The sequence below is a fragment of the Perognathus longimembris genome, chromosome 8 (genome assembly GCF_023159225.1).
Source record: "Perognathus longimembris pacificus isolate PPM17 chromosome 8, ASM2315922v1, whole genome shotgun sequence".
Taxonomy (NCBI): Eukaryota; Metazoa; Chordata; class Mammalia; order Rodentia; family Heteromyidae; genus Perognathus; species Perognathus longimembris.
In genome coordinates this window covers 53,623,054-53,648,249 of record NC_063168.1, presented here as the reverse complement: position 1 = coordinate 53,648,249, position 25,196 = coordinate 53,623,054, and the positions used below count along the sequence as shown (strand labels likewise).

The 25,196-nt window shown below is 38.9% G+C and overlaps 2 protein-coding genes and 1 non-coding gene across 6 annotated transcripts; 1 reads left to right on the top strand and 2 right to left on the bottom strand.

The window, feature by feature from the left end:
• The first annotated feature begins 1,724 nt into the window (after positions 1–1,724).
• Positions 1,725–8,776, top strand: Cebpzos (CEBPZ opposite strand). 3 transcript variants are annotated; one of them, XM_048353118.1, is made up of 5 exons: positions 1,725–1,729; positions 3,982–4,097; positions 5,291–5,335; positions 6,457–6,541; positions 7,721–8,776. In XM_048353118.1, exons 2-4 carry the CDS (start codon positions 3,995–3,997, stop codon positions 6,537–6,539), a joined length of 231 nt encoding a protein of 76 aa, XP_048209075.1. In that variant the 5' UTR covers positions 1,725–1,729; positions 3,982–3,994; the 3' UTR covers positions 6,540–6,541; positions 7,721–8,776. The 3 variants fall into 3 exon arrangements, with proteins under 3 accessions (XP_048209075.1, XP_048209077.1, XP_048209076.1); XM_048353120.1 differs by lacking the exon at positions 1,725–1,729 and adding an exon at positions 1,998–2,035; XM_048353119.1 differs by lacking the exon at positions 1,725–1,729 and adding an exon at positions 2,031–2,073.
• On the bottom strand, positions 6,490–25,174 carry Cebpz (CCAAT enhancer binding protein zeta). Of its 2 annotated transcripts, XM_048353114.1 has the most exons (16): positions 24,969–25,174; positions 21,281–22,770; positions 17,859–18,090; positions 17,309–17,495; positions 16,504–16,592; positions 15,367–15,420; positions 14,829–14,931; positions 14,645–14,713; positions 13,354–13,420; positions 12,237–12,337; positions 11,888–11,945; positions 11,434–11,630; positions 9,827–9,913; positions 7,467–7,531; positions 7,291–7,372; positions 6,490–6,714 (listed from the first exon to the last, which is right to left on the bottom strand). In XM_048353114.1, exons 1-16 carry the CDS (start codon positions 25,122–25,124, stop codon positions 6,566–6,568), a joined length of 3,186 nt encoding a protein of 1,061 aa, XP_048209071.1. In that variant the 5' UTR covers positions 25,125–25,174; the 3' UTR covers positions 6,490–6,565. The 2 variants fall into 2 exon arrangements, 1 of the variants encoding a protein (XP_048209071.1); XR_007211927.1 differs by lacking the exons at positions 6,490–6,714; positions 7,291–7,372; positions 7,467–7,531; positions 9,827–9,913 and adding an exon at positions 10,954–11,092 and having other exon boundaries at positions 11,334–11,630.
• Positions 9,027–9,158, bottom strand: LOC125356948. The gene has a single exon (XR_007211990.1). It is a non-coding gene; the product is annotated as a small nucleolar RNA SNORA24 (small nucleolar RNA).
• Positions 25,175–25,196: the final 22 nt, after the last annotated feature.

The following is a 25,196-nucleotide window of genomic DNA, read 5'->3' as shown; positions in this document are numbered from 1 at the left end:
CAGAGTGCTAGCCTTGAGCAAGAAGAAGCCAGGGACAGTGCTTAGGCCCTGAGTCCAAGCCCCAGGACTGGCCAAAAAAATAAAAATAAATAAATAAAATAAAAATAAAATAAAAATAAATTTAAAAAATCATCTTTCCAACTTGCTGTTCTCTTCTTTCTTCCTCTTTCCTTCCCTTTTCTCTCCTTTCTTCCTCTCCTCTCTCCTCTTTCCTTCATTCTTTATTTGCTTCTTCCTTTCTTCCTTTCTTCCCTCCCTCCCTCTTTGCTTCCCTCTCTCCTTCCTTCATTTTCTCCTTCATGTGCCCTACTGGGGCTTGAACACGGTCTCATGTGCTCATTGTTTTTCTTGCTCATGGCTGGTGATCTACTATTTAAGCCAAGGCTTCATTCAGTCCAGCATTTTTATTGGGTTATTGGAGTTAAGAGTCTTGGAGACTTTTCTGTCCAGGTCTCAGCCTCTAGACTAGCTAGGATTACAGGCACGAACCAGCAGCACCTGATCTCTCTGTCTCTCTGTCTCTCTGTCTCTGTCTCTGTCTCTGTCTCTCTCTCTCTCTCTCTCTCTCTCTCTCTCTCTCTCTCTTCCTATTTGAGCCATTCCAATGGCATTTTCATCTTGTTTGGACATATTGTTATTTTTTATTTTTGGCCAGTCCTGGGCCTTGAACTCAGGGCCTGATCACTGTCCCTGGCTTCTTCCCGCTCAAGGCTAGCACTCTACCACCTGAGCCACAGCGCCACTTCTGGCCGTTTTCTATATATGTGGTGCTGAGGAATCCAATCCAGGGCTTCATGTATACTAGGCAAGCACGCTTGCCACTAGGCCATAGTCTCAGCCCAAGGGCATATTATATTATTTTTAACACCAATTTTCTGGCATATTAAATACATGTGATAATAGTATGTGTCCCCCTAAAATTCATTTATTGAAATATTAACCTGTCAAGGTAATAATATAAAGAGGTCGGGCTTTGGGGGAGATGATTAATTCGTGAGAATGGAACCCTCATGAATGGGATTAGTGCCCCTTTAAAAGGAAACCTAGAACCCCTTTCTCCTTCTACAGCTCGAGGGACATGGGAAGAAGGCACCATCTCACAAAACAACAAACCTGGCCCTTATTCAGACTGCATCTGCCAGTCCTGCTTTTGGAATTCTCAGCCTGTAGAACTATGAGAAATGCATTTCCATTGTTTGTAAGCCATCCAGTTTTTGTACAGAATTACTCCAGACACAGAATAGAGTCTTAAGCGACATATATCTAACACAATCTCTCATGGAAGCCATGCGGATCGCTTTTAATACAAATTTTTTAAAGACAAATCTTTGAATGAAATTGAGGTTGTCTCGGATTCAGGGGCATCGTTGGGTAGGAAATCCGGAGCTGTGCTGGAGCTCTCCTCAGAGCTTCCATACCTGGTGCTGAAGAAACTATTCATCCTTTCTCTTCCAAAACATCCCGAGCCTTGCACCAGAAGCGAGGCCCTGAGCGTCGTGCGTCCGTGTCAGCTCTCTGTGGATACATGGCTTCCCTGTGGACCACACTGCAGTGGGGGTAGACCTTACAGCTTTGGGTATTCTAGGCGTTGTCGCGTGGCCCTTTAATAGGTCTTTGTATTCCTTTCCCGTTCTTTCCCCTCGACGGTTCCCACGGTCTCCTCCTCTCCTCTTCGCGCCTGGTGAGCAGTATACTCAGTGCTTCTCGAGTTTTAATTTGCCCAGGAATTGTCTAGGGGTCTGGCTAACGCGCAGGTCAGGTCCTGACTCAGTGGGTTCCCATGTTGCTGTTGGTGAATGTGGCTCAGGCATTGTTTCCTCCCACTTCGGTTTAGGGTGTGGATCCTGGGTTCGGATGAATTGCCTTTCTCTTACTGGCTGCGTGATTGACAGAAGAGCTATTAATTACCTACGTGGGGTAAATAAACCCCGCAAGGGAGAACACCCAGGTCGCTGATTGCGCGCGGGGGCGTGGCCAACAGAGGGGCGGGGCGCTGTGACCTCGCGCTTGCGCAGCTCCGGTGCGCGCGCCTCCGGTAAGGCAGACTGACTTGGGGGATCCCATATGCGCGGGGTAGGATGGGTGTCGTGGGGGGTCCCTCGGCGAAAACTTGGGACCATGAAAACTTTCGCGTGTCCTTAACTCCAGATCCCGCGAGCCGGCGCGGGCCCGGCCCGGGGTTTCCGGGTCTCGGGGAGACCTTGGCCTGGCGGCCGCCGTGGACCTAGAACAGGCGGGCGCCTCGAGCCCGGCGGCGCTGCGGGCCGCGCGGACCCGGAGGGAACACCTGCTTTTGCAGGTTCATCTCTGAGCCCCCTGTACCAAGCATGGCTTGCTTATTCACCTGCCTCAGGTCGTTCTAAGTTATCGGAAAACTTCACTGTCTGCATTTCTCATGAGAAATGAAGGGTTTAATCTTTTGATCCCCGAGTGATCACATTATCAAAATGAGGAAAGGCAATTTGGGGGCGCGGGGACACGTGGTAACCAGATTAGAAGGATAATCCTACAAAAAGAGTATTTCATTACTTCCACCCGCAGTCCTCGTGAAGAGGCAGAAGCAGATGGAGGTGAGCGGAATTGTAAGCTGCCTCTGTAGGGAGCAAAGTGTTGACAGCACACACTGGAAACCAAAAACCTGAGATTAAAAGTAGGTGGTTCTGAGGGGAACCTTTCAGCTTACAATTTGAGTTTACATTTCACATATTAAAACGGCAGTCTAGTTTTTGCTTAAAAAGACCACTTACCCCCTTTTTTTGGAGGAGATACGGGGATTGAATTCAGACGTGTATATTCCCTCAGCTTGGTGCTCTACCAGTGGAGCCCTGACTCCAGTCCCTTTCTGGTAGTTGAGATGGCTTCATGGACTTTTCTGCCCTGGTTGTCTTTGAACTCTAAGCCTCTAGATCTCAGCCTCTTTCTTGAGTGGCTAGGATTACAGGCTTTGAGCCACTGGCTCAAAGGTGCTAGGGATCAGACTTTAGGGCCTCACAAACGCTAACATGCACTTTCCCACTGAGCTCACCCAGCCCACTACACTTCTTTTCTCAGTTGCCTTTAGTTACTGTAATAAAAATCAAATTACCAGCCAGGGACCTGTGGCTCTCACACCTGTAATCCTAGCTACTCAGGAGGCTGAGATCTGAGGATTAAGGTTTCAAGCCAGCTGGGGCAGGAAAGTCTGAGACTCATCTCCAATTAACCACCAGAAAACTGGAAGTGGTGCTGTGGCTCGAAGTAGTTGAGCCCCAGCCTTGAGCAAAAAAGCTCAGGGACAGAGCCCAGGCTCTGAGTTCCAAGCCCGACAACTGACAAGAAAAAAAGTTAAATTAATTTAGGCAGTAATCAGCTTTCTACCTGTGGTGGGCCTCTTGTGTAATTATTTGGAGTGCCTGCTAAAGAACACTGGGGTACTGCTTTTAACTAAACCTTTATTTTTTCAAGCAAAAAGATGGATTTATTAGGGAAGTAAAAAGCGAACCGACGGCCAGGGTTACAGCTCAGACTCAGGAGCTGAAACTGTGACGGTAAAAAGCAGGTTGGCTGGCCAGGGCTGCAGCCCAGACTCAGGAGCTGGGACCTGAGTTGGGCCCTGCGCAGGAGCTGGGACCTGAGTTGGGCCCTGCGCTCGGGGGTCGTTAACCAAACCTTTTGGGACACAATTACTTTTGAAAGACAGAATAGCAACTCTGGAAGAGGAATTGAGTAATTTACTACTCAATTTGGTATCCTATGTCTAGTAAAAACTGGTATGGCTCACTTCAGTAATTTATTTGAATAAATGAACTCGTTATTAAAAAGGTAAACCTTCAAAATAACGTTACTCACTGTGCTCTAGGCACTGATATGGACGGCAAGTGTAAAACAAGCCTAGTGTTATTCCTATACACACAACACCCCAGAACTGTTTTTAGATCCAGCAAATGGAAATTTATTTATACATGCTTGTTCAGGTTTACACATATTTTATTGTTAATTTAGGACGGCCTGTACCATGGAACCAACAGCAAAGAAGATCTTTAAAGGAGTTTTAGTAGCTGAACTTTTGGGTGTTTTTGGAGCATACTTTTTGTTTAATAAGATGAACACAAACCAAGGTAATCACAGTTCGGCAGTAATGCTTTCTGGAGGGGTATACGGGGACACATTTTGGGTACTAAATGCTGGTGGCACTTGTGGACACATGTTCTTCAGATTCAGTGTACTGAAGGTTTTGAGGGGCAGAAGGGGTAGTGGGTGCTCATTACTGTAGAACAGGTGACTCACATTTCCCTTAAGCATGTTAGTTTGTAGAATGGGGAAACTCCTTCGTACCTCCCTGGCTTGCACTCGTGGGGAGGGAGAGCACGGATGGAGGAGACTGGCCACCTCCCACATCTTTCCTTGTTGTGGGCTGAGACAAGAGGAACACCAGGCATTCTCAGGATAATGTTTCTACAGGCTGCACCAGTCTTCCTTTGCATCTGCAGTGACACTAAAAACCCACAAGCTATTACTGAAAGGACCCAACATTTAAAAACGACATTAAGGCCCTCCTTTAAATTAGGAAGTGCAGCTTTTTTTCCCCCTTCAATAATGCCTGGAGTAGTCTTGGGTAGTGACTATCTGTGAAGGTTGTCACTTGTCTTTTTCTTGTTACTTTTAAGCTGTATGTAAAGACAGTTTTTTTTTTGTTTGTTTGTTTGTTGTTGTTTTCTTTTTTTGGTCAGTCCTGGAGCTTAGACTCAGGGCCTGAGCACTGTCCCTGGCTTCTTTTTGCTCAAGGCTAGCACTCTACCACTTGAAACACAGCGCCACTTCTGGCTGTTTTCTATATATGTGGTGCCGAGGAATCCAACCCAAGGCTTCATGTATTTGAGGCAAGCACTCTTGCCTCTAGGCCATATTCCCAGCCCCCTCCCCCCAACAGTTTTTAAAAGCAAATTGAAGTTATCAATTTAAAAACTAGGTACAATCTTTGTAATTTCTTATCAGGGCAAAGTGGCATTCATAAAAAACAACAAAGGATACATAGTTCATGACATGAAAATGTTTTAAAATCCTATTTCTAAGTAAAACATCATACATACAGGTCTAATTTAAAAAACAAGCCTCTAACTTTAAGAAGGCTACATGTGAAGGTAAGCCCAACCTAGATTTTGTTTTAATGAATTTAGCTCTAGGATGACTTTAAAAACAAAACTTTAATGTATGTGATTCATAGACCTTAAAGCACTGAATTGAGGATCTATGTGTTAATATAATGAATTTCTGACCATGTCTAATCAAGACTTTTTTTTTTAAATATCAGATTTCAGGCAAACAATGAGCAAGAAATTTCCTTTCATCTTGGAAGGTATGTTTTGCCTTCAGTAAAAATATAGTACAAAGTAAATTTTGGAGATAACCTAGAAATTCTGTAGTAATTTTATGACTAAGGACTAAATGAATTTATTCTATGATACTGTCAATTTTCAATACCATTCTCTCATCCTCCTTTAGCTCCTTCTTAGACCACATAGTGTGGAAGATTCCCCCTCACCTGGCATAAACTGGATGAGGGCATAGTGAGTTAGTGGACTCGATTCTTTATCTTTTGGTGGAGATTGGACTTGGGTCCCCACAGGATAGGATGTTCTCTACCACAGAGCTATACTTCCATGGGTCCATGGACTTGAGAATGAGGCCTCTTGAGGTGGCAGAAGCAAACCAGAGCTTAAACCTTTAGTTAAAAAAAATTCATTTTCCTCCTTTCAGGTTTGCTAACTCATAGCTCTTCTCTGTCAGGAGTTTTTAAACTGTACTTAATGGAATCTTTTGGTTTTTTTTTTTTTTTTTGCCAGTCCTGGGGCTTGGACTCAGGGCCTGAACACTGTCCCTGACTTCTTTTTGCTCAAGGCTAGCACTCTACCTCTTGAGCCACAGTACCACTTCATGCTTTTTCTATTTATGTGGTGCTGAGGAATCGAACTCAGGGCTTTGTGCATGCCAGGCAAGCGCTCTACCATTAAGCCATATTCCCAGCCCCCTAATGGAATCTTTAAAGACTGAATAAGATGCGCTTAAAGCTAACATTTGATAAAACGTATTGCTTTGTTTTGTTTGCCAGTTCTGGGGCTTGAACTCAGGGCCTGAGTACTCTCTGGCTTCTTTTTGCTCAAGGCTAGCACTCTACCACTCTTGAGCCACAGCGCCACTTCTGGCTGTTTTCTATATATGTGGTGCTGGGGAATCGAACCCAGGGCTTCATGTATATGAGGTGAGCACTTTACCACTAGGACATATTCCCAGCCCCACATTTGATATAATGTAAAAAACAGTGCTCATTATGTAATCAGTAAAATGGCTTGAGCTTACAAGGGAAGAAATCCTACTGTCCTTTTCATTTTGCTATGTAGCAATATGTCAAAGACTGATTTTTCTCAATGTTTTAACATTTCACACAATTTTATAAATGACAGCTATCTTTATTTATAGTTTATTACAAGTCCCTTGAAATGTCTGGAATGTATGGAATTAGAGAGCAAGATCAAGAAAAGTGGATGAATAGCAAAAATTAAGAGTAAGTAGAAATTTAATTTATAATTTACTTTGAACTTCTCATTTTCTTTGTTTTTTGATTTTTCTGAATCAGTCTCTTCTTTTTGAAATTTTTCTTTCTTTGGATGATACTTTTTACATCTCTGTTGTGTAGCCAGTCATCCCGTTCAGCCTCCCACTTAAGCTGTTTGAGACCTTTAAGAGAAGAAAGATGAGCGTATCACAGGATAGAGTCTAGACTACTTACTACACAACACCCAACTTTGAGCAGCAGGAATGCCAGGTTTGCCATGGACTGCACTGGCATATTTTATTGTCAAAGCCTAATGTGTTAGGAAATGAAATGAGAGGAAAAGAGACAAAAGCTACAGTTTCCCTTTCTCCTGAATACTTTTACTTGCAAAAGAAGGAAACAAGTAACTTTTAGTATCAGAAATAATCAAAATGTCTTTAAGCACACAAAGGTACTTTTAGCAAACTCATTCTCTATAAAAACAGCCCACCCCCCTAAAAACAATTGTTAACAAAAGTTTGTAGTTTGATGTTTAAATACATTTTAATCCTACATCTTCTATAGAGTGGGAGACGAAAGAGCTGTTCATTCCAGGCTGTAAGGTCCCATAACAATGTCCTCCCAAAATATCCATCACCTAAGTTCATACTTGGAGTTTGTTTTAGTATGGGGCATCGATCCCAGGCCTCCTGGCATACTAGGCAAGTGCTCTACCATTGACCTATATTGCAGGTGAAGACTATTTTCAAGTTACTTACTTGCATTGTCTTTGTTAGCCATGGCATTCATACCAAGGTTATCAAACTTGGATCCCATATTTTCATCCAATAGGTGACCAAACTTAAAACAAAAAAGGAGAGGGGTGGTGTTAAACATATTAAACACTTAAAATAATGTAGAATAACAAACCTCTTAAACTAATAATTATTTTTACCTCTTCAGCGGACACAAACAAGCTGGAGTCATTGAAGTTTCCTTTTTTCTTTTTACTCCTTGGTCCTTGAAAAACGTGTTTAGATTATTCAATTGATATCTAATGGCTTAAAAAATGTAAGTCTTTCAATATAATTTTATTTAGAAACATAAAAACTTAATGGCAACTAACTTCTAATGGAGAGAGAATGCTGGCATTTAGAGTTGCAATTTAAGAGCTGGTTTAGATAACAATAGTGTATTCTTGTTTTTCAGAATTGGCTGTTGATCACTTTACTAGAGAAGAAATGCATAGTAGCAAGCAAGACTAAATTCCCACAGTGATCATGGGCAGAGCTTGGAATATTTAAGGCAAAATGTAGACTTTAATTCAGAGATCTTATTTTTTGGACTATGGAAATGTCATGAAGATATGTCTACAATGTTATCAATTTACTTACTAAGTATTCCTTAACTCATCTATACTTCTGAATCTATAAACTTTTCAAAATGGCCAATAAGAAAGTGTTGTTTTTTGGTATTAATTTAAATTCATACAAGGTTCTAAAGGTATATTAACTTGAAATACTGTTATATTTAATTCCCACCTTTCCTGAAATAGTATTACTTAAACTCCTTGTATCTTTGGTGTCAATGTCAATAGCAGTACTAGAGATCATTGGGAAGATTCAATGTTTGGCTTCATATATCCTGTATGTATAAATGTGTAGTCCCAATAAGAAAGCACTTTTGTACCACTTTTTAATTCCTAATGATATTCAACACCTATAGGTGGATATAATGTACCTCCTCTATCCCCCTCCTCCCCAAATCATCTCTCTCTCTCTCCCCCAAATCAATCCCATCAGGTATCCTAAAATCTTAGGCTAATTTCTCCTGAAGTATTATTATTGAAGGCAAGGTTACAAAGGGAATAGCACCTAGTAAAAGCTGCAAGAGGACTTCAGATAAACATGTTTTTCCTAAGGGATGATCTTGAGAAAAACTGCACATGCCATTAATATCAAGTATGATCTTATATCATTTAAAAGCAGGTGATATTTGAACAATAACAAATAACTACCAATTAAGTCATCTTGCAACTAGGGGACAGCCTAAATGTAAATAAAGTTTTAAAGATAGCTTTTCACTACTTTTTAGCTTGGCAAATTAATTTTTATTCATTATTTACTAGGAAGTACAAGCTAAATATTAGAAGCAAAAGAGTGTTTCCTCCAATTTTATCAAAAAACTTAAAAGCCATTACTTGATGCAACATTCTTTTCATTTATTATCACCTTTCAAATGGTATACTCTAAAACATAATCTTTTTTTTTTTTGCTAGTCCTGGGGCTTGAACTCAGGGCCTGAACATGGTCCCTGGCTTCTTTTTTGCTCAAGGCTAGCACTCTACCACTTGAGCCACAGCGCCACTTCTGGCTTTTTCTGTTTATGTGGTGCTGAAGAATCTTACCCAGGGCTTCATGTATCCGAGGCAGGTACTTTACCACTAGGCCATATTCCCAGCCCTAAAGCATAATCTTGTAAGATATATTGTAAAGAATGTTTTTTTTTTTTTTTCACATGTTCCTTGTGCAAGTCAGAATCTGATACCAACAAAATGGTGACAGCTTTGCCAATCAGCAAGAATCATGCTCTTCCATGGCTAGGAAGGGAGACTGCCACGGCTGACAGGTCCCATAGATACATGGAGAAGAATGTTGTTAAATAGATTAATGGAAAGAACTAAAATATCTTCTAAAATTTCAGTCACCTAAAATAGGACAGCAAAGTTAATAAACAGGGTTTTTACAAGGGTCAAATGGCAAAGAATGTCTGAGCAAAGGAAAAAGGAAACATGTATTATGAAAATTCAGGACTTGCATGTTATGCCAATAAATGCTTTAAATATGAATAAAAAGATGATCTAAAAATATTTAAGTGTGAGAGGAAGAAACTTAAAGAGAAAATGGTGGTAGTACATGTGGGAAATAACAGTTTTCACATTAAAAAAGATCCTCTTATATAAACATCTTTTGTGTGTATGTGTGTGTGCTAGTCCTGGTGCTGGAACTCAGGCCTGGGTGCTCCTTCTAAGCTTCTTTTGCTCAAAGCTAGCACTCTACCACTTGAGCCACAGCTCTACTTCCAGCTCTTTTGGGGGTGGTTTATTAGAGATAAGATTCTCATGGACTTAACTGCCTGGGCTAGCTTCAAACCATGATCTTCAGATCTCAGCCTTTTGCAGTGCCAAGCTATAAAAATATCTTTAAGAAAAATCCCTTTAAATTATGCCAATTAATTTTATTCTCCAAAACTATGGTGAAACTACTTTTCATGTAGAAACTGCTTAGGTTTAAGAGATTAAATGCATTTTCTTACCTTGAAATGACCCGGCAAAGTCAATATTACCTCCATTCTTTCTCTTGCTTTTCTTAGTATTCACTTTGGAGTTGAATTCATCAAAATCTATGACCCCAAAAAATTGCTCATCAGCAATTTATAAACAACAGGACTAGAGAATATTACTTCAAAATACACTGAAATCTTAAATCTAATAGCAAGACACTGAACTATTGATCCATGGGTTTTGTACCTTTATAATTACATTAAGATAGACTTCAAGGATAGAGATAACTGGTATAGTTCTCTATATTGTACAAGCATATATTTTACTAGATTAATTAAAACAAATAAGATAATTTTTTCCCCCCAATACTGGGATTTGAATTTGTCATGCAGATACTCAATTGGTGAACCATTCAATTGCTGCTCCAGCCCCCTTTTTTTTTTTTTTTGTGCTGGTTATTTTAAAGATAAGCTCCTACTACCCCCTGGGTATGTGCTTGGGACCACAATCCACCAGGTTGTAGAGGGATGACAGTCATGTGTCACAGCACACAATTGTGGGTTGAAAAGGTGTCTCAAGAATTTTGTTGCCTGAGCTTCCCTTGAACCATGATCCTCCTTGTTCTCAGCCATCCAAACAGCTAGGATTACAAGTGTGAGCCAGTGCCAGCTAAAACTTCAAAGAAGAAACTTGTGAGCTCCAGAATAAGTAACAGGAAGCTAGGCAGATATGTGTACACTAACTTACATGAAATGCCAAGAAAAGTTAGAAACAATAAAAAGACAGTGTTTGGTGTTCTCTGCTAATTTTCAGTATGATAAAATGTTGATCTTCATTTATTCCATCTAAGTTACAGAACTATGATGGGAATTAAAAAAAATTAACTTAAAAAAAAAGTAGTATTACTGAGATTTGAACTCAAGGGACTCTTGCTATACAAGTGCTCCACCATTTGAGCAATGTCCCTAGCTCTATTTAGTTATTTTGGGGATAGGTCTTATTTTATATCTGGGCCAGCCTGGACCACAATCTTCCTATTTATGCCTCCTGAATAGCTGGCAAGCACATATACCACATTTAGCTTCTCACACAGGCTAGGTTAGCACTCTAGCTCTGAGCTACACTCCCAGATTCTTGTAAATTAACATTAATCTTGTAAACTAACATTAAAAAAGGCAAATTAACAGTTCAGCAGGCACTGTATAGAGTTTAATCCTGCAGATTAAAGCACAAGGTCAGCCTTAACTTACTGAAAAAAATAAACTTCTACAAAACTTTCAGTTTTAAGAAGGAAAAAGAGGGGCTGGGAATATGGCCTAGTGCAAGAGTGCTTGCCTTGTATACATGAAGCCCTGGGTTCGATTCCCAGCACCACATATACAGAAAAATGGCTAGAAGTGGTGCTGTGGCTCAAGTGGCAGAGTGCTAGCCTTGAGCAAAAAGAAGCCAGGGACAGTGCTCAGGCCCTGAGTTCAAGCCCCAGGACAAGCAAAAAAACCAAAAACAACAACAACAAAAAAAAAAAAAAGAAGGAAAAAGGTTCTCTTTAAGTCTCTGGTCTGTATTAGTTTGAATGCATATCTATATGAGAAATCTTTATTAAAAAACTAGCCTACATGGAGAAAGAGAGAGGTAGTACCTGGAACGCCCTCACTTTCATCTTCTTCTACATCCATGAAAGTTCCTCCATCTTCATCAGCTTCCTCAAATTCTTCATCATTCATGCTTCCTAGAGAAACTTCATCATCATCCAGGTTACCAAACTCATCATCGCTGCCTTCAGAATTTTCATCTTCCAAGTTTTCCTTAGTCCCTTTTGCTTCTTTCTTCACATTGCTGGAAAACACACAAAAATGTTATATAAAAGAGGGCAGTGTTTTCTAATGTGCGATGATTAGCAGGGTATGAGACTGTTGACACTGTGTAAGGTATATTAATACTCATTGTAAAGGTCCAGAATGGAAGTACTGTATTGACTTTTAAAACTTAGCCGAATTCATTTCCCCTGTATGTCACATAGTTCTAAGGTCTGCTGAGGGACAATTGGAAAATACAAGGGAAAAGAGTAAAGAGAAGAAGGAAAAGTATATCACCTGGCAAAATCAAGATCATCCTTTCCAGAGGTGAAACAGTTATCATCTTCAAATGTGTCTGCCAGAGAATATAAAAACTGTGAGACACTGCAAAGAATAAGAAGGCTGACAGGTCTTCTAACTAATAAAATCAACTACAGCAACATGATTCTGCTTAAAACAAGCACCTAAATGATACAAATGTGACTACTGCTGGTGTATCAACATAGTTCTTCATCCTCCGTGGTATTTCATGACATTCTTAGCTAAATGATGTCTAATCACTTAGCTCACTTTTGCCTCTAACATTCCATGTTTTATGAACAAACAGTAATAGATTGCTTTACAAATTGAGTCATAAAAATGTTACCAATCAGCTTTTCAAATTCTTCATCATCCACATCTTCTATACTTTCTTCATCTACATCCCGTTTTTGTTTCTCTTTAACAACAGCAACTTTCTTATAATACCTAGAATAAAATGCATGTTACATAGTTTTACTAAAGGTCTGATCTTGTTGCACATGCCCAACTGGATAAGAATGAAATTTGTATTTAATCTGTAAGAAAGGTTTTGAATTCAACAATAGCTGTAATGTATATGTGAAGTGTAATAAACTTAGAAGATTTAAGTTTCTAGCTGACCACATGCCTATAATCCTAGTTACTCAGGAGGCTAAGATCAGACTCACAGTTCTTATCTTCAGTTACCCAGCAAAAATCCAATATGTAGAGATCTTGCTCAAATGCCAGTCATGAACAAAAACGCTGAGCAGGAGCTTGAGTTCAAGCCTCAGCACTGGCATAAATAAAACATAAAACAATACAACATACATTTAAAAAGCCAGGAGTTATGGCATATTTCTGAGCCCCAGAATTTGGAGGCTGAGACAGGAGGATTATGAGTTTGATGCCAGCTGGAGCTAACAAGCAAGATGTTGTTATTATTTTGTGCTGATCCTGGGGCTGGCAATCAGAGACTGGACACTGTCCCTGAGCTTTTGGGCTCAAGGCTAGCTCTCTACTACTCTAAGCCACAGCTCTATTTCCAGCATTTCGGTAGTTAACTGGAGATAAGAGGCTCATGTACTTTCCTGACCAGGCTGGCTTTGAACCAGTGACCCTCAAATCTTAGCCTCCTGGGTAGCTAGGATTGCAGGTGTGAGCTACAAGGTGCTATTTTTTAAGATAGCATCTTTGTTTTCACAAAGTAGCAATGAGTTGATTGGAGGTATGACTCAATTAGTAGAATGCCAGCTGTGAGCAAACAAAAAAAATTAAGCCTACGTTTTACAAAGCCTGATTCATAAAACAAAAAATTAGATTCTCTAAACTAATTTTAAGATACCAGAGTATCACAATCAGTGATTTAAATTTCCCTCACAAAAATGGAGAGACACATCATTTGTAGTTTTAGTAATTTGCCAATGATGGCATCTAAAACTTTACAACCAGCTCCCCAAATGAAACTACATCAAGTATATTACCTATAGAAAAACACTTCATCCACTGGTATTTGGCTTTCTTCTTTGGCAAGGAACTCCTTGCTGTTCACTACAAAAACAAAACGAAAGCATTTAATTTTTTACAGCCCTCCTCTTCATGTTACTCAAGCTTGTGAGACTAAATAAAATCTTAAAAGTGTGAGCAAGATGGACAAGGGATTCTGCATCACAAAGAACAATGGAGAGGCAACATTCGAAACTACTAACTATAGAAAAAAAAAGTCCACAGTCCACCCACAGGGGAAGGGACAGGGTGTTGGTTGTTTTCCAGTTGCATCCAGGATCTACACTTCAAGAGAAATAAAAATTCAATAATAATAATAATAACCACTATAAATTTGCCATTTTCATCATGGAAGAAAATGACAATACTAGCTCTTCTAGGAACAGCTAGTTAGAGGTAAGCAGAATTTCCTACAATTTTACTTAATGCTGGGAAAATTATGAAATGAGAATAGTAAACTCAGAGTACTGACTTTCTGTCTTCACAATTAAAATCTCACTGATTTTGGTTGAAAGATTAGGTTTCAAATTCTCAACTTTTTGAGTAAGCCCTTTATATGTTTGTTGGAAAAGGTTGATAAAAATGATGTGCCTTGGGCTGCAGGTATAGATCAGGGGGTACAACTATTTAGCAAGTAGAAGGCCCTGAGTTCAAACTCCGATACCAGAAAAAAATGCGCTTGTGTTGGGTATGGGGACATATTAGTACACACTGTAATCCCAACTACTCAGGAGAGGTTAAGAGGATGCAGGCAACCCAGGCAAAACTTATTTTAACTCCATCTCAGAAATAAGTGGGATGTGGTGGTTCATGCCTGTGGTTATAGTTACTTGAGTGGTGGAAGTAGAATTGTAGTTTGAAACCAGGCAGAGAAAAAGAAATAAAAGACACCATCTGAAAAATGAAAAGCAAAAGAACTAGGGCTATGGCTCACATGGTAGCCAAGCCTGAGGCCCTTAGATCAATCCTTAGTACTGGAAAAAACCCAAAAGATGCTTTACAACAAAGCAGATTGTATGTCATTTTAGAGAGTTTAACATGGTTTGAACAGCAAAGGATAAGAACGTATGCAGCTATTACTGATGGAGCTTGATACAAAAATGACAAAATGATAATAATTGCTGAAGCTGGGTGATGGTTACAAGAGGGTCACCATATTATTATTTACTTTGGATAGGTTTGAAACTTTACCTTGATAAAGTAGAGAATAATTCATATTTCATTGTCTTGTACCCATTCCCATTTCAACTGTCCAAGCTTTATACTTACCAGCAAGACTGCGAATGTCCTTTATAAAATGTTTCCTTTTTGGCTGCATCACAACACTGCCAGTATTTTCTGAAATGCAAATCACAACAAACTAATGTTAAGACCTAGCTATACTAGTTACAGGCTCATATTATTTTCTAAGTATCAGCAGTGAAAGGGAAGTAGTTCGTAGATTGAGGCATACCTTTGCCTTTATGTGGCTTTGGATTTCGGTATACGAATCGATCTAAGAATCTCATTAGTGTGAAATCCTGCAGTGGGTCTCCTGAATACTGAATGTGATTTCCCTGAAAAGTAGAAAGCCAGGTTTGAAGAACTTAATTAAAAAATAATACCTTGGTGCATGAGCTTTTTATTAAATTGTATCAAAGACACATGTAAGCAACAAATAAAACTTTAGGTATCCCTACCATACTTACTTTATGATGAACTGTGGATTTTATGGATAAGTACTGTTAATAATGGAGGCCAACTACACATTAGCCAGGAACCAAACCCTGAAGTGATATAGTAGAAATGAGAAAGAGAAGATTCTTTATCTAGAAAAGCCAGAATGTGGCAACTACAGTTGTTTTGTAATGGCATAAAACCCATTTGTCTCAGCGTGGAAAGAATTATTTGCTAAGATACTACTCCTTTATAAGAGCAATGAAACATACATGATTCTGTCTGTGGGGGAAAACACCATATGACAATAACTTTTTTTTTTTTTTTACACTCACCTCAAGGATAGTGTTTGCAAAAAGGGCCACAGAAGGATGGAAATGCTCAGCTAACTAAAAAGAAAAATATGAATCCATCAGTATTTCTAAATTCAATCCAGCCCATAATTATAGCATGAGAACAGCTACAAAGTTGAAACTTAAACACACCAGAAAAGTGATTTATTTTTCTTTTTGTCAGTTGTGGGGCTTGAACTTTGGCCTGGGTGCAGAAATGTGATTTTCAAATACTCTTGTCTTAGGACTGTCTATACACTTAAAAATAAAGGATTCCAGCCAGGAACTGGTAGTTTATGCTTATATTCCTGGCTATTCTTGAGGTTAAGATCTGAGGATCAATGTAAAAGCCAGCCCAGGAAGTATATCTTTGACTCTTTTCTCCAATTAAACAGAAAAAATAAGCAGAGATAGAGCAAAAGATCCCAAGTTCAAGTCCTAGTACAGTGATTCCTCACTTATTGTGGAGTTAACGTTCCAGAGACCCCAGCGAGAGGCGAAAATATACGAAGTATCAGTGTTATATAGTCGTCTCTTGCTATATTGCAGTTCACTTACTGCTCCTTCATGGATTTTCATCTATCACAGGGGTCTCCGAAATGTTAACTACCGCAATATATGAATGACCACAATTTTTTTTTAAACCAGGATACAGTGAAGTCACAATAAGTGAACTGAGATATAGTAAGAGACGACTGTACTAGAACACATGTGCATGTGAACACACATGCACACAATCAAGGATTCCAGGGCTGGAGTGGTAACACACAACTTCATACAGAAATCACAGACAGGCCATTAGAAATACAAATTCCCCTTCTTCATTTAAAAGTAACTTTATTTGCAAAAAAATTATAATAATATGCATAAAGCATACTTTATCCATTTTACTACGGTTATATGCAATAATCTACATATAAAAAGCAATAAAATCAATAATTTGCAATCCAGCACAATATGCATTTTATTTTATATAAAATGAACTCCACAAACACCATTTGCTACCAAATATGCAAATTTAATTATTTATTAACTCCTCTATTTACTATTTGCAAGAACAATGCAAACTACAAGGTGTAAAGTTACAAAGGCAAGAATATAAAACACAAGTGAATTGAAGATAATTTGAAATTGCTTCACCTTTTTCAGTTCCCAAAGACTTGTGTTTTCAGCTCCACAGAACAAAGGATTTCTACTGAATGGATCATAAGTATTTAACTGTTTGCCACCTACAAAAAACAATGAATGTATTTTCAAATGCTTTATTCCTAGCACAAGAGGCCACGAAATCTACCACATCCAGGTATAAGTTCCAACATTCTTACTTAGTTAGCCTAGGATGTTAGATTAAAAATTCCAAGTCCTTTAAATATAATTTATCTTCAAAGTTTAGTATTTGTTCTTGAATAAAGTACACAATATATTTACCCCAACTACCACAAGATGTGTATAGCAACTAAAGGTACAGAGAAAAAAAATATGTCATAAATGTTAAGATGAAAATAACCTGAACATGGAATAAGTTAAGTCTTTTGTGACTATAGGATACTCCAGATACTTGTCATCAAAAGCATGCCCAGAAATAATTCTTACTTGGAATAGATTTACTTTATCTTCATATTTTCAGATATATAAGATTATAACATATGACCAAATTATACTCCGTGTGTATACCACCTTTGGGTATAATGTGTTCCATGTTTTGAGGTCTTGGTTCAAGGGTAGAAAGGGGTATTTACAATGGAAGGAAATGAGATTTATGGTGCATCTAACATTCTTACAATTTCTTCATCTGACTTCCATGTAATGTTAATTTCCTTCTATGGATGCAGATGAAGCTTAAGGGTAGAGTTCTTGCCTAGCATGCCTTAGGGCCAATCCACCCTCTCTTTTAAAATGAAGATCAAAGAAGAAACTAAGGTAATAATTTAAAGATTTAACTCACCTTTCAAATTATCAAAGTGTACCCAGGAAGCTGCCTTTGTTTTTTTAGTTTCTGTATTACTTCCAGACAGAGTTTCCTCTGTTTCAACTTTTTTCTCTGCATCTATTTCTGCTTCTTTGTCTGCATCCGTGACCTTTTCTATGTCATCATCCTCCATGTCTACAAAATTTTCTTCATCATCAGATCCCTAACAAAAACATGCTTTAATGAAATCTGGTACCATGAAATTTGCACTCAATTTTATAATCTAGAGTTCTGAAGATTCACTCATTGCAATTTTAACTAAATATGAAAATAGTAAAGTAGAATGATGGCCTTCAATGCTAGTTAGAATGAAAGATTACACTCTTATTTCAAAACATAATCAACCTGCTTAGCTAGTTAACTGTAGTTAACCTAGCACCAAAAACCAGGTATGTCCAACTCTAGAACTCATTGTAAGAAGCTCTAGTAAAGTTATGTTACTGTCACTGAAGCAAAGCAAAACAAAACAAAAAGAACTAGTATATCACAGCACCCACTCAATTTAAAAAGCAGTTGTAAAATATACCAGGTGATCATTCAGCTGACTTCTTAAATCTGGTTTTGCCTTAAGGATCTCAGACACAAGATACAAAGCTCCACAGATGAACGGTGGCATCTGTACACAAGTAACTTGGAGCAACCTCTTCACAAAAGCCTTCACCCGGCGCAACACGACGTCAGCTTTCAGAGATTTGTAGACAAGGTTAAGAAACATAGCTTGCTTGGAACACATCATCAACCCCGGGTCCAACATTTTTCTGTAAAATGGTTAAAACCAAGGACAAATATTTATTCATAAAATCATCCCTACAACACTTTAGACTCAACAGCCAATCACCTAAGCACATCTCCGCGATAACGTTCCTTCTTGTTCAAATGAGATCATTTCTGCCCTAATAGATAAAATGTAAATCAATGACCCCAAAGAGAGAGCTGATGAGGGTTAAAAAAAGGGAAGAAAAGGCACAGGAAGAAGAAAAGGAATAGGAAGCACTCCTCCCTGCTTTTTTGCCTGTATTTGTGATTTTATTTTCTGTTTTATAACTCAACAGGTAGAGACTTAACAGTGTAAGTTTTAGGCAGATATAGAAAGGCCAAAGGGAAACTGACTCACAAAGCAGTGGACTAGGAAATGTGAGGCTTGTCCTTGCACTGCTACTTACTTTCTGGGTAACCACAGGTATCCAGAAAATAAATCATGAAGACTTTAGTTAATCTACAGTTCAATGTACTGACTGCAAAGTACCCTTTCCATCCATGTCCCTCTCTGCTCAGAATACTCTTCCTCAACTCTCTCCATGTCCATAGCATATAAAACTAGTTCATCTACTACTTCCAGTCTCTACATGTATATTGTCCAGTTTCACAAGATGTTTCTTTGGCTTTTCTACAATTTCACTCAAGGTCCAATAGGAATTGTCCTATTATTGCTGTAACGCCAGAATCTAAGGTTGTAAGATCAAGGTTGGTTGGATGTGTACTTTAAAAGGTAAGTGGATGTATGTATATTGCTAGTAACCCAATCCAATGCTGGACAGCTTGTTTTGCAAGAAATCCTGTTCTCTTGGCTCTGGGGAAAGAATATAGGCCCTTCTGTGTGTACTAGACAAATGCTCTCTAGAAATTTGTTTTTTTAGGCTAAAACCTACTCCTCGGATATATACCACCATGAGATCTTTGGTGGTTGAAGCCCAAACTGTCCCTAGCAATACAACCAACTATACTTTTAAACTGCACAGCTTTTTAAATATTTGTATCAATATAGCCATTATGTGTCCTCTTCCCAAAGTCTCTAGCAGGCTGCTTGGATCTAATCTCATGTGATAATTGTCTGGGGGTGATGGTACTAGGAACTGAGTGCAGGGCCTTCACATGTGCTATACCACTGGAGCTCTATTAGAGCCTCCAGCAAATTTTCAAGTACTCCATTCCTAGTTGCAAATTCTAGAGACTGGCCAGGACCTCCAGACCATAGAATGCTCACAATGCTCCCTATCCTCCATATTAGCTTTAACACTACGTGGTGGAATCATTACTTCCTTTCTTCTAAGTACTTTCACTACTGTTAGAAATAAAATCACTTACTCTTGTGAACTGTTATCATACTGATCTCCATACCCATGTCCACCAATTGCCAGCTGTGTAATTGTAGAAGCTCTTAGTGATACTTTTATATTGTTTGCTATTGAACTCTCTCTTCATACTTAAACGTTTCAACATTTCTATCCATTCAACTCAGTTTTAGTCACAAACTCCATCCTATATCACAAAAACAGTTGACAATTTAGACAGAAGAGTCTCCATCATTTAATAAAGAATATGTTCCCAAAGTTTTTGACAAATCATATTTCTCTAAACCAAATAATCTCATGTCTTTTATCCATTAATTAGGGAGGCTTTTTCTTTCAACTTAAAGGATTTTCAGTAAAACCCACAACAAGCCAACACTTCAGGAGTTTACAAACCTCTTAAAGAAATCCATCTGTGAGAGCTGTTGGCAGAGAGCAATTAAAAACTTAGGAATTGTATTTGATGCTGTGTTCAACAAACTTGTGATGTTACACAGACACAGACAAATGTAATCTGAAAAATTAGAAGTTCTTGTAATCCTCAAATATTAAAACAAAAAAAACTTTCAAGACCCCAAATCCTATATTTCCAATTTTCAGTGTCGGGACACTTCCCAAACTAAAAATGTTACTTAGCAGCCAGCACTTAAGTGAGCTGGGCCATGCTAAGAACCTAACATACATATGAAGATTACATGAGTTAACATGTATATTGTTATAGTTTGGATTTATGTTACCACATAGTCTATATGGTAAATAAAGGCTTAGGTTCTGGCAGGGTGCTACTGTGACATGGAGAAACATTTAAGAGGTGGGGTATTAAGTGGGAGATTTTTAGGTCCTTAGAAGCAGGACCTAAAAGGGAGACTGTTACAACTCTTCCTTTCTTCTTACAGAGCTAACTTATTAACTCATCAATCTTCATTAAAGTCCTGGTTCTACCGGTCACTGGCTTTATGACCTTGGGAAAGTTTTGTAATCTTTATTTTATTTTATTTTTGCCAGTCCTGGGGCTTGGACTCAGGGCCTGAGCACTGTCCCTGGCTTCCTTTTGCTCAAGGCTAGCACTCTGCCACTTGATCCACAGTGACACTTCTGGCCTTTTCTATATATGTGGTGCTAAGGAATTGAACTCCATGTATACGAACAAGGCAAGCGCTTTTGCCACTAGGCTATATTCCCAGCCCCAGTTTTTTAATCTTTATAACTATACAAGATAGATATTTTTCTTTACATTTACTAATAAACTGAGGTAATATAAAATAGGTTATTCATATCTACTGATAGGGTTTTAATAAAAAGTTATCTTCCCCAAGTTAGATAGCAAAGTTGTGGCTGGGATACAAACCCAGACATTATACTTTTGAGTTTATGCTACATTAAGTACTGCTGTATACTTTTCCTTACACACAAAAAAGATATGATATGCTGGGAGAGTTGTAACACAGTTGCAAAGGTTAGAAACAAAACCTCAATGTTAAAAAAAAACCCTCTGAAATTACAACCCCTAAACATGCCCTTGTCAAACACAGAAAGCTGAGATTATTGGTGTGTATCATCATGCTTGGCTAAAAAAAGCATACCTGCTGAATGGATACCTTTGATGCTATATGGAGGAGATATATAAGAGTGAAAATAAGTAGAGTTTTCATTTATACCTCCAATCCTATTTCCTTTATGTTCCAAAAGAAATGTAGCAAAATGTTAATTTTGCTTCTAGCTCAAATAACTCAAAAGTGGATGAGTACTGAGTTGCTGAGGGAGGCCTAATCTCCAGGTTTCTAACTCTCCCTCTTGTCCAGCAGAGAGGCACTGCACTGAATTTGCCATGGGACCAACTTACTCATTATATTCATACAGTGTAATACAGTGTACTTACCTGTATAAGGCTGAATAATATCGATCAGAAATTGTCTGCTGAGAATTCATGACTTGAAAAAGTAACATTAAGGCCTGTACACTGGTACTGAAATTAACAATATGTAACACCTTGAACAAGGTGTCTATCTGCTCCCTCACTTTGTCATCACCTGTCTGGGAATAGGGATATGCCCTATTCACACCTGTTAAAAGGGCACTAAGCATTTTTGATTCAATATCCTTTTTCTTGATACAAGTCCGAAAAAAACAAAAATAAAGAGTTATTAATTTGTTAGCCAGTTCACTTTCTTCATGGGAGAGGACTATTTGATTCAAAAAACAAACTGCATAATACTGAGCTTTGGAGCTGATATTTGAACGAAAGAGAAGCCTTTCTACTTCATCACATACAACTCTTTTCATATTGGGATGTTTACAGAGTAATGTCTCTAACAGATGAGAAGCTTTTGTGGCGATTTTGTTCTGAGGATCTCCCAGTTTATTTACTACTTGAACAAGAAGAGCCTTTTCTTGCTCAGGTTTGTTACAAAGAAGCTCATGGGCTGTTGTAAGAGCTCTAGTTTTAGTGGCTACTAATGAGTCATGACTTAAAGTTTCTAAGACCTGCACAAATTCAGCTACTAAGTGTTTCAGCTGGTGTTCAAAGTACCACAATATCAGTCTTCTATCTCTTGAGTCCTTGTTGCCACTGGACATCTTTTCTAGTTTGTGGAAAGGATGGTGGCTGAAAATTCTTAATTTCCTGCTATCTGGCAAAAGGTCTGTGATGAGTAACTCTTTGAAAGTATCCAAAGCCGTGAGGCACTGCTGTTTGCTGCCTTTCTTTTTAACAAGATTCACCAGAGTCTCTACAAAGTGGAGTGTGTGAACAGCGTCCTCCTGGATGAGAAGAATCATGGCTGCCATCCTGTCACCTAGTGTACCAGAGGATACAATTGCCTTCATCCAGGTAGAAGAGCCTCCCTTTTGATTACTCGTCTTGTTTTTGAATAAATTGACTTCATGTTCATACAGCTTCTGAGCCAGGGTTTTGTACTTAGACACAACTTCCTGAGACTGAGGCTCCAAAGAATATTCATTGCAATACTCTAGATCAAACCATTTGCCTCCAGGCTTGAGTAACAAAGTCTGCCTTTCAAAGAATTCAAAGATGTCCTGTTGTTTCTCTTTGTTCACTTTTGGCACACTGTCATTCTTACCAGAACACTGTTCTGGCTTATTTTTCTTCTTGCTGACTAATGTCTTTTCATTTTCTGCTGAATTTTGCTTTTTCTTATCTACTTTAGATACTTTTGCCTCTTTTTTGCTGGTATTTTCTTCTTTTGCTGGTTCATCTTCTTCAATTAAAGACTTTGCATATTTAGCCAAATTAAGGTTTTGAATAAATGCTTCCAATTCACCTTGCTGAAGGTCATCAACTGCTCCTTTTTTGCCTCCATCCACCACTTCCTCATTTTCATTCAAAGTAACCAGCATAAGATAATCTTGCTGCATGAAAACACAAGAAAGTAAAAAAAAAAAAAAGTTGTAAATCCAGCACTTCATTTAAAACTTCATTTTTGAAATTAGTTGAAATCAATGAAACTAATTATTATGCAGTACCTGTGATCCTATCTTATCCCCAAATAAATACTTCATGGATAATTTTTAAATGTGAGCAATAAAACCATAAACTAACACAAGCACAATAACTGAAATAATAATTTCAGAGTAGGGAAAACATTTTTCAAATTAAAAAACCTCAAAGTTCACAAAGGATAGGGTCAGTAAAGTTATTTCCTCTCACACACAAAGCATACAGCTAACCAAAAGACAAATAACAAACTAAAAAAAAGTAACTCAAAGCGAAGTAATTGGTTTTAATAACTTAATCTGGAAGTTCCTACACAGTGTCATATCAGTGACAAAGGGACAAATAACCAGTAGGAAAACCTGCAAAGGATACAAACAGTATAGGGAAGAAAAGATCCTTCTATGATAAGAAAATATGCTCAACTTTACATTTACAGAAATCCATATTAAAACCACAATGATACACCCACCCCTAACCTGTTAGATGAACAAAGATAAAAGTGGTTTGGGAAAGTGAGAGAAAAAGGTGCTTGCAAACAGGATTGATGTGAGTGTAAACTGGCACAACTTCTATTGAGGGTAATTTATCAAAATCAATCAAAACTATGGGTTAGGGGATGTGGCTCAAGTGGTAGAGCACTTGTCTCTCATGCTGGAGGCCCTGGGCTTCATTCTGCAACATTAAAACAATAACAACAAACACCTAAAAGGCCCACCCATAGCCTTTAATCTAAAAGTGCTATTTCTACAAATTTGGAAAAAGTACACGTTTAGAAATGTGAAGAAAAATATGTTTAGTGCAATTTACTGCAATTACTTAAGATTGCAAAAACAAGGCAACAACGTAACCACAATAAATGGCTGGCTAAAATTAAGACATAATGATTTATGCAGTTATTAGACCAACAACACAAGATATTTATAGATATATATTTGGTTCTTGAAGGTGGACAAAGATGCAAAATATGTGGTATTATTTGTGTAAAAATAACACAATTCATAAAAATACGCGTGTAAGTATTTGCATGGTGAGGTACAGACTATTACTGGAAGACAGTTTCTTTTCTTATTGTCAAAGTGAAGTACAGAGGGGTTACAGTTTCATATGAAAGGCAAGTACATTTTTTATCCAACTTGTTACCTCCTCCCTCATTTTCCCCTTTCCCTCTCCTTACTCCCCTCCCTTGGGTTGTACAGTTCTGTATTGCTATGAAAAAGACAGGTTTTTAATCATGAAGTGATATTACCCATTCAGATGTTAAATATAATTCCTTTTGTGGGTAAAATATTCTTATATCTCTTTCCTTCTAGCCTCATCTTTAGTCTCCAAATAAAAGAATACTTCTAGAAATCCGAACCAATCCTGCTTATGTATCTGCTTAGAAGAATCTTTCAGTGGTGGAGATAAGCCCTTTCTCTTACATCTGATTATCTAATTTCTTACTATTCTTCCCTTCTCTCTGCGTCAACTACAGTGCCATTTCTGCCGTCCATGGCACCAGTTGGGCGCAATTATACTTTGTATCTGCTGTTCCATCTGACAAGTACGTAGCTCTGTTCTTCGCTCAACTGTCTTCTCAGAGATCCGCTCTGATGTTACCATTTAAAACGGCAAGGCCACCGTTAATCCTCTGTAACACCCATTACTTAGCGTCCGAGGTACAACCTATTTATTTACAAGTTGGTTTGCTGTTTGTCATACTAGCACGTACATTCCAAGAAAGAGGGCTTCGAGGGCGCACAGTGCGCAGGCGCAAGTCCCCGCGACTATCAGATTTGCAAGTTCCCACACAGCTGACGTTCCAAACACTGAAGCCACGGGGTTAGGACCAAGGAAGCGGTCTTGGGGTCCTAACCCGCCAGATGGAGTGATGGTTACTCCTACGCCAAAGAGATGAAAGGAAAACCTACATCCTAATCACGTAAAACGTTTTTTGGAAAGGAGGGGTGGGAAGCGCACCTAGCACACTGTGAAGGGGGACTCGGGCCGAGGCGACCTCTCTCTCTCCCGCGTCAGCGCGGCTTGCCGTTCGTCCCGACCCGCGGAGCCTCCCGGGCACCGGTACCCGGGCACCAGCACCCGCGCCCCTTCCCTGGATGCCAGCGGCCCTCACCTTAGTGCCTCCGAGGCGTAACACTTCCTCCAGGGAGAACCCATTGTCGGCTTCACCGCTGTCATCCTCGTCGACCTCGTCCGGATCCTCTATGGTCTCCTCCGGGCGCCAGGGCTGCTTGTCATGGAACTCCAAAGGTTTCTTGGGCGCCGACATGGCTAGCAAAGCACGCGCGCCCAGCTAGAGATCACTTCCGCTCTGCCCGTGAGGTACTTCCTTAGGGGAACT